Here is a 20,352-nt window from a genome sequence, read left to right on the forward strand (position 1 = left end):
CATGGTTTAGAAACTGCAGAAAAGAGGAGATTGGTATTTTTTTGTATACTTTACAAAATCATTCTTTTCTCTATGTAGGATATTCTTCAGCTAGATATAGAAGTCTGTCATTATGCTGCAATAAGAGACAAAGGCTTTTGGAAAAGAAAACCCAGTTTTAGAGAAAAATATGTAACTTCAGAATTAATTCACATGTTGCTATATATGTGGCTGTTCTCAGCACAATTTGGAATACTTATTAATAAAATCAGATTATATTAGACATTTCCCTTACTACATACGGTAAGTTTTTGCTTTTGTGGCTGATGATATTTGACATTTTGTCTGAATACTATTAGAATATAATTTCAGTTCCAACCTATAAAGTTTATTTATTGTCCTAGCCACTTGTATCACAGAATGCCTAATTTGCATCTCAAATCCATAGCATAATAGTATGACACAATGAAAAGATTTCAATCTTACAAGAAAATAGCACAATTCAGCTATAGAGGAAGGTAAATAAGAACTGCAGAGGAGTCTTTCTGGGTCTTAGGTTACATTACTTATTATAGCATCAGGCAGCCATATCGTAAACTGATCATGGTTCATTTTAAATTTTGTTAGGTCTTCTGGTTTGAGAATTTTTTCCTTTATCAGTCCTACTGGTAGGTTGTTCCAGAAACTCAATCATCTTGGTAGTTAGACATCTTCTAATCTCCAGCATCAATTTATTCATTGCCAAATTACACTGCCCAATTATGTCTTTTCTCCCATAATTCAGCTGAAATTGATGAGATTAGCCAAATGAATAAATTAAACTGGAAATTAATGCATTGCAATTTTTTAAAATATTTTCTTCTTAAACCCCGTGAGTAGATATTCAATTATTTCCCAGAAACTGAACATGTATTCAAATTATTTTCACAGACTATTGGTAATTGGATTTGTGTCAAAACACAATAATAAAGACCTAATATTTAATGTTGTGATGATTGTAACTTTGTAAATATCATCTTACAAAACTGTAAAGAAAAAAAAAGCAATGCTTTTATCAATTTCATTCCAACAGTACTATGCCTGTTAACAAAAGATAAGCACAACAAGCACTTTGATACACATTACTTATTACTGCGTAAGATGCAGAATTGTGGCTGGAATTATGGCTGGAAGGGGCTAGTAAATCATCTGCATAACACTGTACACAGATAAACTCCCTGAATATCCAGGATCGTAAACTGACCTAATTGATGCCCCATCAATTACATATGGCTAAAACACATCTCCAGGGGAGACACCCTTCCTTGATCAGAAATGTCAGGAAATGAGGAATCCAGCACTGGCCTTACATGTTTGCTCCACTAATTAAACTAAAAAAGTATATATTGATTTTATTTGGAAGTGTTGAACCTCACTTCACTGTTTAAAAATTAAAGGACATTATTTCCACAGTTCATCTTCTACTTTCAGGTGAATCTTGGTTTTTAATCCTCCTGAGGTAAAATACTCTGATTATAGTATATTTTCAACTGCGTATTTCAACTTCAGAAACTCAACACTCCATTGTTCACATATCTAAGATCACTTATACATTTTGCACCATAGGTTTGCACTAGACGTTCATTTAAAAAAAAAACAAAAAACAACAGACTTGAACGCAAGAGGCAGTTTCATTCTCAAGTCACTGGTAATCCCTCACGATCTTTAGGCTCTGACATATATTCACACTTCCTAGTGCTATTGTATTTAGTTGCACTAAAACACATTTTGTTTGAACTAATTCAGTTAATAGATCAAGCTGTCAAACTGTCAAACTGTCATAACGATTATCCATCATTTCATCAGGTTTTATTCCATCTGCTCCCCAAAACTGATCAATCATTTGCGAAAAGTGCAATCACATCATCTGTTTTTTTGGACCAGATTCTGCTACCAGATTCTTATTCAGGCTGAGTTAGACTGTCTTTAAGAACACATGTTACTGTTTCCACCAACATATTATATTGTGCAAATAAATCTGTCGGGGTCTGACCCTCGAGAGGGAAAGAATAACTTGCTTTTATTTTTTCAGAGTCATTCCATTTCTAGCAAAATCACCTGTATCTTCCAAATTAACAGATACAGATAAAGTTTAGGGAAAAAAAATACACCTAAGTATTCAAATTGGTACACTGCAGCCCAGTATAATAAGCTGATGTAAAACTACGCTATTAACACTGAATAGACTTTAACAGTATGCCTATTAGTGTGTATTAATGTATTTTTTTGGAAGCCACAATTTTATCAGTTTCTACCACTTTCTTCAGAAATTACATAAATGTTTTCTCAATTGGCAATAAATATTTAAACCAAAGGAAATTATCTCCCCAATCTCCTTCAAAGATATCTTTATCCTTCTTTTCCAGACCAAAAGAAAAAAAAAACACAAAACAAAATCATCTTTCTATTCCGAGATAAAATCACAAAAAACACCAAAAACCTTGTCTTTTTAAATGTAGCATGCCAGATTTATGGTTCATACATGTACCCTTACAGTGAATAATGCAGGTTAATATGTACACAGCTCGTAGGATAGCTCATGAAGGTGGTTACTGACTGAAATACTGTCACTGAGTCAGCTCTAACAGTTTCATTAGGAAGGATATTGTGCATCTGAACTACTTCCTATATAAACCACTTCTCGCATTGTAAAGGAAGCCAGAGGAGAAAAACACTCTTACTACCAGTTAAGAGCTGAACAAACAACCACTAGCATCTGAAATGTGTGGTAGTGGAATTCTTTTTTGAATGCTTCAGAGAGTAATTTTAATATACTAGTGCAGAGAGGTCATTTGCCATTCTTTAATCAACTATGATGTCACATTTTCCCAGGAAACATTGTCCAATTTGTTTCTCATTTGTGTACAGTTTTGAAAATTTACAGTTTACAGTCACAATGAGCTGTGAATTAGTTTTGTTTTACTCTACAGGGGTTTTTTTGTGGTCTAGATACTGTGGCTAATTCAACTACATCCCACGATCTTTTACACATACATACAAAAAACAGAGCAAACAGATTTTCACATTCTAATTTTCTCCGTTCTGCTGGCTTAAGAAGAAGAAAAAATATATATATATATATCATTTACCTGTAGAAGGCTGGAGGAGCAGTTTCCCTCATGCCAAAGTTTCCCTGTTCATTTTCAAGGTAGTAGGGTACCTGTTGGCTGTGATGATGGATGAAGGGTGATAGCTGAGGCGCCGTTTGCAAGAACACCACTGGGCTTGGTGGGACATTGTTCAGTGAATGAAATCCTGCCAGACTGCTGGACCCAAAAGATTCAGAAGTAGGGGCATAAGTGAGAGTAGTAGAGCTGTACACTGGAGCTGTAGTACCGAAATCATACGTGGCCCCTTCTGGGTAGTTAAAAACTCCTGTCTTGTTGCTCTCCACATACATGTCGCTGAGCGATCTTTCCAGGGGAATCTTCAGCTGAGGTCTGCTCAGTGTCTCCAGTTCAGTGCCTTGAATCTGGTGCAGCAGGGTAACTCCAGAGGTTTTGGTGTGAAGGGTCATGGTCAGTGCTAATGCCAGTGACCAAGGAACATATCTGCTTTTACTGTCAACAGCGAGATCGGCAGCTGGCAGTCCACCTAAAAAAAATACCAGAACCTATACTGAGGCTCAGCAGAAATCATAATAAAGCAGCACTACACAGGTACGCCTCTAATCTCAGCAAGGAGGAGGATACAAACAAATGCAGAGTGAGCACTGGAAATGCATATTCTCTCTCTCCCTCCCTCCCTCCCTCTCCCTCTCTCTAACTTTTAGGAACTCCTCATCTGTGCTAATATGCAGTACAAGGTGCTGGCTGTGAGCCAAGAAATCTTGCCTTGTGCCGACATTGGTTTAAACATCATTTCAGAAACAATTACTTTTGGAGTTATACCAAATAATTGTCCCACTAAATGTTACTACATTCTTACTAGTCATTTAATTTTTTACTTCAGGGTAGCAAGCGCTCCGCAGTGACTAACGGGAAAGAACACTGAAAACCAACCAGGAAGAGTAGTCCAGTGGTCAGGCAGATTACTGCCTTTTATTTCCTTAGCAGGCTCCAATCTATCTGTGCTTATCTCTCCTCCTGTTTGATTCATTTTCATTTTTGCTAGAAATATGTAAAGTGTACATTGTAATGACCCTGGGTAGGACTATGCTGTAACTGAGATAGGGCAAAGCAGAATGCATGTGTGTAAGCACGTGCATCTCTGTGTGTATGTCTGTGCAATGAGCCTCACTTTAAAAAACTAGTTAAGCTAATTAAAGGGTGTAATGCTATCCACATAGAAGAAAGGTTTGCAATGCACTTTTATCAGTAACAGCAACTTGAAATTTTTAGAGTGTAAGAGTAACAATAAAAAGTGAGGAAAATCTTCGGATTAACCTAGGAAATTTTGTCTGCTTCTTTTAAGGCTGTAAAATGATGAAACAAAGCATCGTTCAGACTTTGCCACAGGAAGATCCTGAAAGTTAGGAAAAAACTATTTGGTTGCATGACACATAAAATACAGGAAATTCTCTTTCCTAGTCCTGTGAACAAAAGCTCAATAAACATGAATTTTGAAATAAAAATAAATTAATCTAAAATAATTAAATAATCAAATGGGACTGGCTTTAAAATAAATGGTTCTTGAAGTTATATTTAGGGAAAGAAAAGGGGAACAGATAGAACATAATGAAAAGGTGTAGCATGCATTCTTCATCTTGCAATCTTGTTCTATTTAATTTTAACTTTGCACAAACCAGTTATCCTGAATCAGCTAAATTAAAACCTCCAGACACTGTCACAAGCCCTCTAGCTTTATTGCTGTGGTCTGTGGTTCAGTCAGTGAAATGAAATAGGTTAATGCCAACCCTGAATGCATTAATATATGGGCTGAAATTAGTATGCTTTGAATAACAGCAAAGTGTACGCTGTACGTAAATAACTCCACAGCTATTGAACTCAAATTCAAAAAACCCAAGAAACTGAAAAACTGAATATGTAGGTCACTAATAGCTTCGAGAAAAGTTTACTACAAATGATTTTATTTCAGTAATAACACCGTGTGTTTAGAACTTCTACTAAAATAGCTGAAGTTATTTACATGTGCAAGATTATTCTGAAGCAATACACATTTGTACCTCTGCAGGTACGCACCTAAAACAGCAGCACACACATAGATATGTACTTGATAGATTTCCTCACCCACCAGCCACCCTCCCTACCCTGTTCAAATTTCAGGTTGTAGACTTTGATCAAAGAGATAAGCTTGTTTAAATAATACTGGACTAAACGTGTTCCCACTTAAAAAAATAATAATCAGACAATCATACCCAGCAGTTCAGAAAGTCTTCGAAGAGTTATTCTGAAAATATGCCAGATGGTATGAGAGAAAAAAAGACAGTGTGTGCATGTTTGCGTAGAGTGGGAGAACATGCATCTGCAGAGACTCAAAAAAGAGAAAGCAAGCATAACTCTCAGCAGCCAGTCTGCTGGGCTACACAGACTGAAATGAATGGCAGTTAAGAGTTTAAGGTCGGTCACTTACAGATTTCATTTTGTGCTTCTAGAATACATAGAAAAAGCATTATCTTATATTAAACTATAAAATCTGAGAATTAATGTGAATCTGCCTGCCACAAGAAGTACTTGCTTCTACAGGGTGCTACAAAATGGACTTTAATTTTGTATTTAAAGCATTTTCCAATGTGTACACTGTTTTAAAATTACTATATTGACATGCAATGAAATGCTTCAGCATAATAGCTATGTAGAAGATGAAAGTGTGCATACAGAAAGGTGACTTCTGAGTTAGTCTTCTGCAACCCCAGTGTTCCCTACATGCAGTTTTTAAAATCGTCATTAATTATTTTGGGAGGGTTGGCTGTTTTCCGAGAGACAAATAGTTTAAATTTCCACCATATGCAAGCAGCATTAAAACACACCTTAGAGCTAAATAAAAGCACCATCACATCTACTCCATACCATTTAAATTTGGGACGCTTTGAGAAGCTTTCCACAAGCCAGTGTAGAAAGTTACAGTTCTGCGCCCTAAAAGGGCTCAACAACAGACAGCTGCAGTATCCCTGCAGCACACAGTGGTACACATCTGGGATGTGAGGGCCACCAAGGTCTTAAGGGCTGGCTGGCAATGCCTGTGAGAGCATCTTGTAATGTTTGACTCAGTTATCCTGTGTAAGAATAGCAAGTGTAAGGCATGGGGTTTAGTCAAACGCAACACCAGGAAGAAGCTGATTTTTTTATTTGTGTATACTACATAGAAACAATTTTTGATTCTCCATACTATATGTGGGATTTTTAGATACAAAAAAAAAAAAGCTGTGAAATTGAGCAGATTATCAGAGGGAGGTATTTTTCTTCTCCTACATGGTGATGACTATCCTGCTTGCTCCAAATCAACACGTAGCAAATTCCACCTACTTTAGAGATGGCATTAGATCTGTCTGCTTGTGGTCTCAACTTCCAGAACAAAAGATTTATGTTTTTAAAACATAGTCTTTGTACTTAAAGGCCAGGAATTACTCCATCACCCAGTTTAATCTCTCTGGTCTATTAGATGTCAGATTTTACACATTATGACAATGTAGAAATATGTACAGGATGTAGCAATAATACTGGCTAGTTTTTACAACCGGACATGAAGTTTATGCAAAAACTTGGTTTCACTGAGTCCCATTTCACGTATGTCTTTAAAAATATGCACATCACATGCAGAATGTCTTGCTTCATTCACTGTGTATTTTTAGAAGTCATATGTAGTAACGAAATAGAGAAGATAACAACACTAATTGGCTGCAACATCTTCATTTCTAGTGCTAGGCAGATGCATTAAAATAATGCTTAGTCAATAGGAAATCTATCTTTTCAGATTTGGGAATTTCTCCATGAATGTGTATTCAACTGCAAAACAAGCTGTCCTTTGTATTTCTCTCACCTAAATAAAGGCCTAATATTGTTTTGGAGTTACCAAACACATGCTAGAGGAGAAAGTTGCCTACCCAATCATACACCATTAAAAAACAGAGGGAAGCTGGTTCTACAAAGTCTGACGACCTGCTAAATTTATATCAAGTATAGATAGGGTTCTTGCTGCATTTCTGAAGTTTGGGAATATACAAATAATATTAATGCTGGTTTTCATCCATCTAGTTTTATGGATATGTGACAAGTTACACCAAAAAAAATGCCAAATGTAGTAAAACATTAAAACTAAATCACATTTCTTTGGTCCTGTGGTTAAATTAACATCATCTAGAGATGCATAATATTTAGACATTAGTTTCTAAGGGCAATTTCTCTTCATTTCAATTTATTGATGAACAGTTTCTTTCTAGTTCTTATATTTCTGTCTTTTTGTTGTTGACAAACAACAAGAGTGATCAGATTAAACTAGCCGAGTTGTGCATAATGCACTTTGGCTCAGTTGGACCACCAGACCAACCTTACCAGCTACAAACAGGAGGGTAATGAAACAAATTCAGAATTTTTTTCGTAACAGACAGCATGGACGTATTTTCTCATCAAAACTGGAATGTAACTTAAAAAAAAAAAAAAAAAAAAAAAGAGAGAGAGAGAGACACAGGTAAAGTAATTTCCTTCCACTGCTTGCAAACAATGTGGCACCAGCAAAATGGAAAAAGATTTACAAATTATTACTCTACTTTTTCTAAACCAAAAGAAGGTTTGGGGATTTCCAGTGCCATCAGCAATTTTCTGTAAACTAAGTCCTAGAAGCCAGAAAGGGAATGACGAAAGATAAGTTCATTTTATAGGGAGAAAAAAATAAAAAGAAAAGGAGGAAGAAAAAGCCTGAACAGACTCCCGATTCTGGACAAGATAAAATAGCAGTTTGAGGGGAAGAAGATGAAAGCAAAAACACGGCACAAAGACTATTCAAATTATAGCAATCTTTAAAGACAGCGAATCTCTCAATCCTGTAGTGGGCTTTTTTCAGCACTAGCTTTAGTAAGTATTCCAACAAGAAATGGTAAACTTAGAACATATACTATAAATTTTCCAGAAACCTGCTGACAGTAAGAGACCATAAACTTTGTCGTTTTGGTTCCACAGCTATAAAGATAGAAGCTTTTTTTAGCTGCTGCAATTAAAGAAGAATCTATTGCACATAACAGAAGGAACATTATGTTTTTCCAAGATTCCACAGTAACATTACAGAGAAACTATGTTGTGTGTAGTTCAGTGAGGAAACTCCTTAAGACAGACAGCTGGAGAACAGCACCATCTACCCCACTGCTTTATAAATCTCTGAAAAAAAAATTAAAGCTCTTGATAGCACAATGCAAAGCAAGAGTTATGCTTAAAAATTTCTTAGCTCTTAGAAGAGAGAAGGGCTTCACCTTGTTATCAGAAGTTTTTAACATTTAAAGTTTTATAAGTCGGTATAAAGATGCATACATTTTTGTCCCTTCACCCCCAAATAACTAATTAATCTAGCCACTAAAAAGCTGGACCAAAGATATTTTTATTTGAAATTTATGTTTTAGGCTGAGAAGCTTCTGTTTTCACATAACAAATGAAAGTAAAGAATTTAAGAGTATTTACTTAAAATAGTAAGTATTCTCTTATTCCAAACAGAGAACTGTGGAATAAAATTATTCAATATATATGTTTCTTAATTTACAACATTAAAATATACCTTCACTTTTACCTGTACTTTGTGTGAAAAGATCTATTACATGCTTCAAAAGTATATGTGTAATCAAGAGAAAAGTTAGGCTGACATGTCAGCCTCATGTTTTGTTAACATGTTTTGCTTTAAATTTGTTTACTTTGTTTACAGCTATTTATGATACTATCAAATTTTAGCCGCTCAGGTGGAAATTTTACATGTCAGTGATGAGCTCTGAGAAAAAAATTTGGAAGTATCTGAGCCAATTGGAGAGAAATTTTTTGCTTTTCATTCCTTAAAGATTTCTAGAAACCTTTTTTTGAAACAAGAAATCCTTTCTGCTGTAGCAAATGAGAGGTTTGGAGGAGGAACTTTGAATCTGGCAAGGAGATGGAATTGTGTGTCACAAAAAGGTCTTTTGTTATTCTTCTGAAACTCCATTCACATGGGGCCAGTTTTTCAAAACTTGAAAAATTGCAAGTTTTTAAGAGTTAAGATTTCTAACAGCTTTTCCTGACTGAGCCCACTCTCTCTGATCCTAGTCCTGAACAGACCGGGCACAAAACTTGCCAAAAGAGGGAATGGCATGTTGCTATCCAGACAAACATAGATAAAGTTTTCCCCTTTCATTAGTCTTCTGGGGCAGAGTAAGAGTCTGGTCTTAAATGCAGATTATTGTGTCAGTTATAATACCAAATTTCAGTCCCCAGATGTAGAGACTGAATTTCCTGATGCTAAAGTGGGGCACCATCTGCCTTTTCAATTCCGCATTAGAAAAGAACATGTAGAAATGTACCCTGTCATAAAGGAGTAAAAGACATGCTGTAATATAACTAGATTGGACATTTCTTCAGCTTTTTTTGTACTTAAGAAAGATGGGAGAGGATAAGAGTAATTAATTGTGCCCAACTCATACAGAATAACGTACTTACTACATACATAAAATGGGCCAAAATACCTGAGTACTCTGGACAAGCTCAAAAGACGTTAGCAAATATCAATGTTTCATTGGGTTAGCAGATGTTTCCACAGAGGAGAAAAAACAGGAGAAAAAAAAGATACATCTCTGCTTTTCTACACAAAAGGTCAACCACTTGTCATAAAAGATGCTCACTAGTAGAAAAGCAATAATACCATGATTTAAAATTAAGAAGCATTCCTTGCTTACTCACAAACAAAACATCTTAACAGACCATTTCTCATAGATCTATCTTCATCTGAAAACAAGAATGGGCTCTAAAGTCCAAAACTGGAGCTTAGTATCCAATGTCCATATTCGGTTATTGTGGTCATATCAAAGACAAAGTGAATGAAGCGACTGAACACCATGAGTTACCATTCTGAAAACAGCTAGCAAGAAAATTTTGGAAGTCTTCAGAAGACAGCTTTTTATCTATTGAGACCATTAAGGGTAAGGCATCTTCTAAATGATCAAATATTACCCAGTCTGGGCTCCCAGAAATAGCCCAGGAATTAGTCACCTGCTTAGTCACCATTTAGATGGTGATATTAACAAAATTGACTAGTTTTGTTTATGAGATTCGAGGCACAAAAGCTGAACACATTTCAGCATTGGCCCACCATATAAGACAAATGTTGTGCAACTTATTTCTAGTTGCCAGAGGATAGTTTGAGGGAACAAGTATTGAAACAACTCCTTAAATCTAGGAAAAGGATATGCTGGAGGAGAGATGTGGGAATGGTGGGGGTAGAGGGAGGGACTTGTATCTGAAAAACTGCTTCTTCAACCCAAGAGCATAAGCTTTGCATAAGAACTGACACTTCAGACATGGATTTAGCGTGTATCTGAATTAGAAGACAACATGAAGAAACCTCTCAGATACAATTATAAATTTGTAACTCTGATATTTGTATTCCACATTTGTAAATTCTTTATTTAGATTAACCTTAAAGTACCCTGGGGTGATTTCAGGCTAGCTGGCACACACCCCAGTACAACATCCCTATAAAAGAGTAAATTCTTGAACTGGTAAGTACTATTAGCATAACACAGTTCTTCAGATCACTTAAGATAGTTTGTACCTCCATTGAACTACACGGGCCAATTTGAATGCTAGTAATACAGGAATCTATGTGGAAAAAATATCTTCCAGATATCAGGATTAGTCAAAAAAATCACCTTTTTGATGTGGAAGTATTGCAGAGCATGTGGAACACACATGAACATTTTTCTACTTCCTGCCTTTGTCCTTCTACCAGGGACTTCCATTGTTTCAGCAGGTGTGCCCCATGGATATCAGTTCCATTTGCTAATCAGTCATATTTCATAATTAATTGGCCTCACTCACAGTATTATTTCTCAAGGCTCGTTTTCCTGCTAAATGCTTGGCTGTGTATCGAGCAACAAGAGCCCTTCAGACTTCAAGTTTAAACATGTGCATGCAAGTGCTCTTGTGCAAGTGCACCCATGGGCATGCAAAATATGCATGATGACGTTCTCCTCAGATAAACTCTCTCAGCTCTCTTCTCTCAAATACTACATGCATCATGACTACTTTTTTCACATCTCTTGCTGTAGTTTCAAGTTACACTGCAACTGATACCTAAACAAGGTCCAAGTCTATTTTTTTTCAAAAGACACATCTGCTAGCAGATGAAGAATGGAAGAGAAATCCAAATGCTTGGCCATTTTGTAATCTCCACACTTACGGAAAAGGCCTTAGATTAAGCCTATCAATGTGACCCACTACCATCGCTCCTGTTCGGATCTCCCTATACAAGAAGCAAGTTCAGAGACCCCAAGCCAGTCAGGATATACAAGGACAGCCTGAGGTAGCAAGATCTGCTCAAGTTGTAGGAAAAAATATCTTGGGAAGGTCTGCTGTCTACAACTATCTGACTGGAGAACACAGAAAATAGAGCCAAACTCTGCCTGGAGATGTGCCGCAATGGTACAAGAGGCAACAGGACACAAGTTGGACTGGAAAGTCCAGTTAAATATAAAATATAAATTTTTACCAAGACAATGGTCAAATACTGGAACAGGCTGTCCAGAAATGTTGAGAACTCACTGTTCGTTGAGGATGAGTCTCTGCTTTGAGTACAAGACTCAGACAGAGAAGTCCCCGAGCAATCTGATCTAAAAATACCTTCTTTGAGCAGGTGTTTGGACTAGACAGCATTTTGATATCCCTTCCAATTTTTTTCTATGGTTCTATGTATCTATTACACAGATGTGCAACAAAATACTCAAACAGAAGCCATGTATTACTTAGATGATTGTCTATGTTCCCATTCTCCACAGATGACTGATTTCAAGATCCCATTTCATATTTTTAACCCTTCTCCTAATCTCTCTTGCTCATCAAGCCACCTGCCTTTTTTAATTGATTTGCCATTTTCCCTAAATTATAAAGGAATTAAGGAAACTCCATGGGCAAATCCATCCTTATCCTCAGTTCATCTGCTTACTGGCCTAGTTAATGTATTAGAGTCTCAGTTTCCTATCAAAATGAGAGTTAGAAAGAAAAAGAAATATCTCTATTGGCCTCACTGTACCTTTTCAGCATTTCTGTAAACTGTCCAGTCCTTATCAAACTACCTTTGTTGCCCATTTCCCTGTGATGGACCTACCTGTTCTCAGTAGTCAATGGCAAACACGTTTGAACACCCACCAAGACTGAGGCAGTGAGTAGTCAGCCATCTTTTGTGGCTTCCACAAAAGAAAACCAGATGCCTCTTTTAATGGAGATGACTGTCTTCAACAAAATACTCAGTCTCAAGTGTCATGCCATGGCACTAATTCCCTCTGTTCCTATTTTTCCATTCATATATATGATGCAAGGACATGTACAGTAAAGCAACAAGAGTGTCCAAGTGCCTAGAAGTCAGAGCCTAACTCCAAACCAGAATACAGTGTAGAATCAATCTTTCAGCATGATCTAGTTTCTTCACTGTATTTCTCTCCAGTAATGGTATTCAAATATGCTACATTTTGGTTTGACACATTCACATTTCCTTTACAGAAGCTGATGCTCTAATTGAAAGGTCCTTAAGGTGAGATTAATCCCATCACCTTAAGAAATCATTGTGACCATGAGGCCAAGATTCAAAAGGCTTGGACAAAGTCTCGGTGCTACACCAGCCCAATCTTCTAGGAGAAGTCCTTCATTTTCTGGGCATTTTCAGAGAATTTGATTTGCTTTAGTTATTCTACTAATTATTGTTAATCTTCTCTGCTATTGCAAACATAGATACATGTACCTGTGAATAATGTTCAGCAGCACAAGTCCCATTGTATAATTTACCCTTTCTCTATCCAACTAAAGATTATCACAAGACTACTGGACGGTTGCCAGTGCCACACAAGGAAGGTGTGTCAATTTACCTCTGGGCCTATTTTCACAAATCTCAAGTCCAAAAGGAAAAAGTCCATAAGGGGTATTCAGTTGTTGAACTAATCAGTATTGCTATACATTATACTGTATTATCTCCTCAATGTCAAGAACTGTCTTGTTATTGTTAGCGCCAGTCCAATAACAACTATAGCCACAACTGAATTGGCTCATTGCTGCCACCAGTCATCCATCTGGCACATACTTGAGAAAAACGCAGTCAGACAGAACAATGTTCATGTCCAGCAGGGAAGGTATTGTCTGCAGTCATCCTGTGCAGATTCCAAGTGAAACAGCAAATTACATATTCTAGATAGAAAAATTGAAAAGAAAAATTTTTCTATTGAAAAATAGAAAAGTATAGAGAAAGATGCTGTGAGTTAGTAATTAATTAGACCTTTATAACTAGGAGTCATGTCTTCTGGTGCATTTTTTAAAATTCTCGGTCGTCAGTTAACAAAACATTTCTTAATTCTAGAAAAACATTCAGCCCTTCTAGAAGAGAAGTCTCAGTAAGAAGTTACCTCAGAAGATACAATTCCAGTTAAGTAGCAGAAATGTTCCATCTATATTAAAAGACTCATTTTGGAGCTCAGTATTAGCTTCTCCCATAACAACTAAAGTGAGGACATGCAGGACAAGGAATATCTTGAAATGGATCCTTATAAGACATTCTCTGATACATTTACAATTTTTATTTGCAGAAGAGTGATAGAGAGTGTATTGAATATATATTATTAAATAAAGTTGTGCTGTATCTCCTGTGATAATACGAACCGGTCACTGCCTTCAGTAGAACTGATCATGGTAAGCTAAAAATTACTTTAAGTGCTTTGCTGGATCAGGGCCTGAGTCTCTGATCTTCATACACACATCATCTACAACCATCAGAGAAGTCCAAAATTAACATCCACAGAGGTTATATCTCATTCTTTGGGAATAACTTGCAAGCTTTCCAAGATTCTGTTTCTGTGATGTAACGTATACTCATTACTCCAGAGAAGTCATCCAATTTTAAAACTGACTTAACAAGCCTACAAACATGGCAAATGGAATCTGAACCAAAAAGCAATGTGAAACAGTCAGTTCTGTAGTGATTGTTATTTGTACTCGGGAGCACCTAAGATCACCATCAGAAATCAGGTTCTTGTTGTGCTAAGTACAAAGTATGCTTAGAACAAAGAATGTTTACTTAAAGGCTCATATTTAAATATCTAGGATTATACTAGTGACTGAAAACAGCACCCTTAAAGAGTTTCACCATCTCTTCACAAAATTCACATACACCTGGTAACATATCTCCCGCTTCCATTAAGATGTTGCACTGCTGAATAAATCTGGAGTATGTTTTCTAAATTCCAAATATAAAATCTTTTGATCAAGCTATCAAACAATACAACTGTAAACACAAGAAATCTATACAGAACTGGAGAGATAGTACTAATAGCAATTGTTGAAAAAAAACAGGGAATTATAAAATTGGCAGTTGCAAAGGGCAGTCACAAACTAGCCATAACATGGCTGAAGCATCAATATATGTTATAACTGCTGAAGACTTCTGTTCTTGCCAGAACAATCAGGAGCAACAACAAAATCATACAAATTCATTGTTATCTAACCAGCATAAACACAACTATTTAAAAAACAAACAAACAAACAAACAAACAAAAACAACTAAAAGCAGGGTAGGAAAAAAATGAGGCTTCCCATTTGTGGAAGCTTTCAAAGTCACTTCTATGCTTCTGTAGAAAGACGAAAATGCATTGTCATCTGTCGAGCGGAACAAATAGGACCATAGTCATTCAGTAACGGTTGGGTTGCACTCTCTTGGCAGATATTAGCTTGTTTAAGGCAGGGAAGATCAAACGAAGTAACTGGATGCCAACATAAAAAAAAAAAATGCAGGGGGGGAGGTCAAAGTTATTTATTATTTCAGCATTCCCTTATCTTTATTTGTTCTTCTACCATTTTCATTGTTTTGTGCAACATGATGGAGGTCTTCCTGAAACGGAGCAGCCAATATTTTAATGCAATGGCTCTTTTGCAATACAGGCTCTCCTATAAGTTCAGAATCCCATCAGAGAAATGGGTTTCCTATTCCTAAGGGTGTGTGAAATGCACAGTTCCACATGCTTATTTAGCACTATTGTCTACAAGCCACAGAAATTATAATCTATTGGTAATATTGAATTTGAAAAACAGAAACAATGAACAGCAATCATTGACATTTGAGAAATCTATTAGCAGAATACTGATATTTATTTGATTTGAAACAATAGGAAATCCAGAGTTAATATTAAGTAATTGCCAGTTTTTTTGCTTGAAGAAATATCATAGATTAGTTTGGATTGGAAGGAAACCCTAATGGTCATCTAGTCAATCCTCCCTGCATCTTTAAGTGGAACAGATTGCTCACAGCCCCATCCAACATGACCTTGAATGTTTGTGGGGATGGAACATTGACCATTCTCTGGGTAACCTGTTCCAGTGTTCCACTATCCTCATTGTCAATAATTTCTTCCTTATATCTAGTCTAAATCTATCTTATTTCAGTTTAAAACTTTTACCCCTTGTCCTACTGCAACAGGCCCTGCTAAAAAGTTTTGTGGCCATCTTTCTCATAAGCTCCCTTTAAATAATGAAAGGCTGCAATAAGGTCTGCGCAGAGCATTCTCTTCTCCAGGCTGAACAGCCACAGATCTCTCAACCTATCTTCACAGAAGAGGTGTTCCATCCCTCCGACCATATTTGTGGCCCTCGTTTGGGCCTGCTCCAACCACTCTACATCTTTCCTGTGCTGAGGGTTCCAGAGCTGGACACAGTACTCTATCTGGAGTCTCACCAGGGTATAGAGAGGCAGAATCACCTCCCTCAGCCTGCTGGTCACGCTTCTTTTGATGCCTAGCCAAGGATATGGTTGGCTTAGTAGTGTAGACTCTCCACTGTATTGATTCGCCTCCCCCGAGTACAAATAGTCCTGCCATCATTAGAGCTATATGGACTGGCGACACATTACAGCCCAGAACCAACACGGTGACATTGTGAATGGCATCAGGTAGGCTGAAGCTCCAACAAGGAGGCTAGCATGCAGAAGCCAGTGTTGGCCATCAGATGTGGCTGAGCAATCAGGAGGTGACAATGAAGAGCATCTTCCTCACAGGAGTACTGCCTTTAGTAAGATACAGGTACATTAAACTCCAGGCCACCTCTATTCTATTGAAAATGACACACCTGTAGACTCTCTGAAATTGTACTATTAACAATTACAATTGTAGTATTAACAGTTGCAATATTCCACGGGATAAGTTTTGCATGTGCCAAAGAGCACTACTCCAAACTATTCCTGAGTTGGTTCAGGATATGTAAAAATTACAGGATCATTCCTATTCATTTGCACTCTTAAGCTCGATCCAAAAAATTGGTTTACGAACTGTTTGTCAGGTGCCAAAGTTGAATCATAGAATCATAGAATCACCAGGTTGGAAAAAGACCTCCTGGATCATCGAGTCCAACCATTCCTATCTGCCACTAAACCGTGTCCCTGAACAAAGTTGAAGAGCAATGCTGACTGTTAAAGACTGGGCATGCCTCACTCCCAGCAGCTTTTTCATAACTGGGAGCGTGTACAGAGAGTCACTGGGCACCTCTGACTTGAAATGGTCACAGGAGCATTTGCAAGGCAGAGAGGAAACGCATCCCTGTCTTCAGTGTTCAGGGAATTCAGCTTCCTGAAGGCTAGCCTAGAAAGTCAATCTTTCGTGCTTGTCAGGCTTTTAAAAAGAACAGTTCTGCAGGACAGCCCAAGTGATTTAGCTGCAAACTGTTCACAAATCGATGGTATCCGTCCTCCTGCTTTTGCATTCCCGCCTCTTTCCATGATTCCGGTCTGGAGACTGATGTTAGAAAAAGCTTTTGTTGTTTTCTAAAACTTAGGTACCATGCTGTTGCAGCTATTGAGCCAGCTCGGGAGAAGCCGCAGGAGCACGCGGCCAGACTGAAAGAGTGAAACCACCTTGTTCAGCAGCAGGTGGCCTTTAATTTAACAGTGCACTTAGAGAGAAGAAACTAAAGCAGTAAGTGTGCACACTGGCCAAGGGACATTTGCCTGCCACATATTCACATTGATCATAAAGAAACTGGATCAAATACGCCATAGATTACATATACCTATTACATAGATTGTTTGTTTTCTATCATCTGTATTATACTATGTAAATAAAGCAAAATTATTTGTTAAGGACAAAAGACTGGAAGTTTGCAATAGAAAAAAATGCTCAATGCTTAAGATCAAGAGGTATTTTCTTTTCACAACTTCATATGATGATTTTCAGTTCAGTTTTTTTCTATGCAAAAAAAAAAGCAAAAATATAAACTACTTGTAAAAGGAACTCCTAAATGTTTGTAGTTTGCCAATATTGACAAAGAATAATATATGTGAATACTACTAAAATTATTTGACTAAATTCCACAGTGACAATGAGTTTCTAGTTTTTTAACTAGAAGAGCAACGTTTATCTAGGATAAATACCACTCAAATTTAAAAGTGAAATAAAATCTACTCTTAATTTTAATGACTAAAAATTACTGGATGAGTGACAGAAAGATCAAATATTGTTCATCCATAATATTAATATAAGTACATTACACATTTTTTTTCTTGAGTGTTAAAGGTATTTTCACACAGGATTTCAAACGCTATTGGAGGCAGAACACTATGATTGACAGAACAATGATTTGCTTTAATGTAGCAGCAATTTCTGTATGACTATGTTTCTGGTTTTCAGAGAAAGACTAAATATGAATAAAGTGAATTAAAAGACTATTCGTTATCGTATTATCATTAAAAGCCTGCATCTACTATTAAAGGAGAAAAAATACTTGCCCTTACTTTCCCGCATCATCATACGGTCACTGCTCGTTAACCAAAAGAGCTCCAAAGCTATAGCAAAATCTCTAGTTTGCAAAACCTGCACCACCCAGAAAGCATACACGTAACACACGACTGATCACGGAGGATCACTTCTACTCTTTTACTGGCAGTCAATACAATATCTTCTAATAATCTAAATAAGTATTACATAGTATTCTACCTAAATAACAGCTTGTGCACTAAAATATATCCAAACAAAAATACACACACTTCAGTCTTCAAATATTAAAACTGCTGGAATGTATTTTTTTATATAGTCTGGTCCTGAGACATAGTATAGATCAATAAATAATTTGAAAGCAGAAGTAAAAGTTACTCTTCTCATAAAAAATTTTATCCTGCAATATTCACAGTTCTAGTTTGGATGAAAATTAGTTTGTATTCTTTTGCAAATGTCTCAGTGAACCATTTTTTAAGGGACTGACCCATGGAATGTCTGTTTTTGATTTTGAAATATATTTATCAAGATAAAGATTTTAGGGCAATTACCTGAAATTTACTTGAACGAGTGTTTTATGGTTACACCCCAAATCAGTTTTATTAGTTTCAGAATTGAGACTCGAGTTAAACTCATTCACATTTTGTAATTTGACTATGCTGAACAATGCTACAGGAGTTTCAGGACAACTGTAAGCACTGTGTGCTCAGAGACCGCAATACTTGTCAGGTCATATTTTGGGTGATAAACAAAAAATGGTTGCTTATCAGCCCACACTATATGTTGAACACTGATCATTTGTGAAGTTATCTCCAACTTCACTGTGTGGAACCATGTTCCAAAAACTTCCACTGTATAATTTTACCAGCGTAAGTTCTTGTTTCATGACTTCAGACAAAGCTTATTTACCCAGGGCGTTCAACCCACTCTTACCTGTGTAGCATTCTTAAGTTGTAGTTCATTGTTCCTGATCAAATAACATGAAACCTACTTTTCTATGAAAAACTAAAAATCTACGTCTGCTTTGTGACAAAACTTAAATGTGTGCCGAATGCAGATGCCTACTTTTTTTATCTGAGATGTCCAAACTGCATAAGAATGCCCCTGATAAAACTGAATGGACTTTAGATAAACTTAAGAACTAACTGAAAAATTTGCATAATGAGCACTACTGTGTCCTCACTTAGATGAATATATAAATCCTTTAAAATAAAGAGCATTATCCACAAATAAATTTTCAGCAATCTTATGTTAAAATAAAATACCTTTATTAATAAAAGCAAAAAACCAAAAAAAGTCCACTGCTAAGTAGTATTACTTTACCCTATTCCTGCTTTGAAATATGGATTCTGAGGAAATACAGGAGAAAATGTTGTTACAGAGCCTCACTGACTGAATTAGCAGCTGATTTTGTGACAAGAATCTCTCACAGATTGCTTATGTTCTATGAATCTAAGCAAAAAAACCAAAACAAACCCCAACCTAAAAGGTACTGTACAGCAAAGCTGAATGATTTTTATGTTAAGTGCCCAGTTCTTCTGCTTTGAAGGAATAAATTGTCATATATTTTAATCTTCCATACATTGTCAGTAATAGCTATCCAAGAACGTTTGACTTTTTGCTCTCGTGGATGCAAGTTTGTGAAGGAAAACAGAACAATCTTACAATCTTAAATACATTCTAGATAAATTCACTGAATTTACAGAGCAGTAACACAATATATTCATTTGCACTTCCTGCTCTTTTCTTTTAATACACACAGCAACTTTGAAATCGTATTTGGCAAAAATAAAACAGGCTTTCTATCAAAAGGCATCATATTTCAAGAAAATATTTAAAGGCAAGAACTACCTGAATCTATAGCATTTTATTTATCTCTACCTAAATATGTTAAAAATCATGAAAATGGAGTCAAGTGCTTATAAAAATTTGTAGCTAAAAATGCTGTAATAAATAAAACAGGACCTTAAGCTCAGACAGCACTCTACAAAAATCCTGAAAATAGTCAAAGCCTTTAACATAGTATTTTATCCAGTCTTTCTTAAAACCCCCCAAACATGCCAATCTTACAACAACGTTTGCAAGACAACGCATCTCACCTACACAGGACAGATATGAGGATATGAGATCCAAGCAGTCGAGCCATTTACTTCACATTTCAGGTAAGTTACTTAATAGCATCATGTAAACAACTTCCTTTCTCCTAACCCAAAGTATTAACACATCCTCCCCGACTGAAACTATAGCACAATCAAGCTGAATCGTGAAGTATTTTCTCTAGTAAAGTTTCATAGGGTCATGTTGCTTAAAAACATAGCTCAGGAAGAAGCAATCAGAAGACAACATTGTGAACAATCCCGTGTGAAATTTTAGATACTATAGCCTCATCTCAAAGAGAAGGAACAATGTGTAGGGTCACAGAAACCAGCCTCCAGAACAGGCAGAAATTGAAAGAGCATTGATTTTGGTCAAAATAA

General features: G+C 36.5%; 1 protein-coding gene across 1 annotated transcript in view; it reads right to left on the reverse strand.

Annotated features, from left to right (window-relative positions):
- Positions 1 to 20,352, reverse strand: part of ESR1 (estrogen receptor 1) — a 173,129-nt gene that overhangs the window by 113,666 nt on the left and 39,111 nt on the right. The window contains 1 exon segment of the mRNA XM_054062231.1: positions 3,108 to 3,612. Within this exon segment, the coding sequence (XP_053918206.1) occupies positions 3,108 to 3,612 (505 nt within the window).

The sequence above is a fragment of the Cuculus canorus genome, chromosome 3 (genome assembly GCF_017976375.1).
Source record: "Cuculus canorus isolate bCucCan1 chromosome 3, bCucCan1.pri, whole genome shotgun sequence".
NCBI classification, from domain to species: Eukaryota; Metazoa; Chordata; class Aves; order Cuculiformes; family Cuculidae; genus Cuculus; species Cuculus canorus.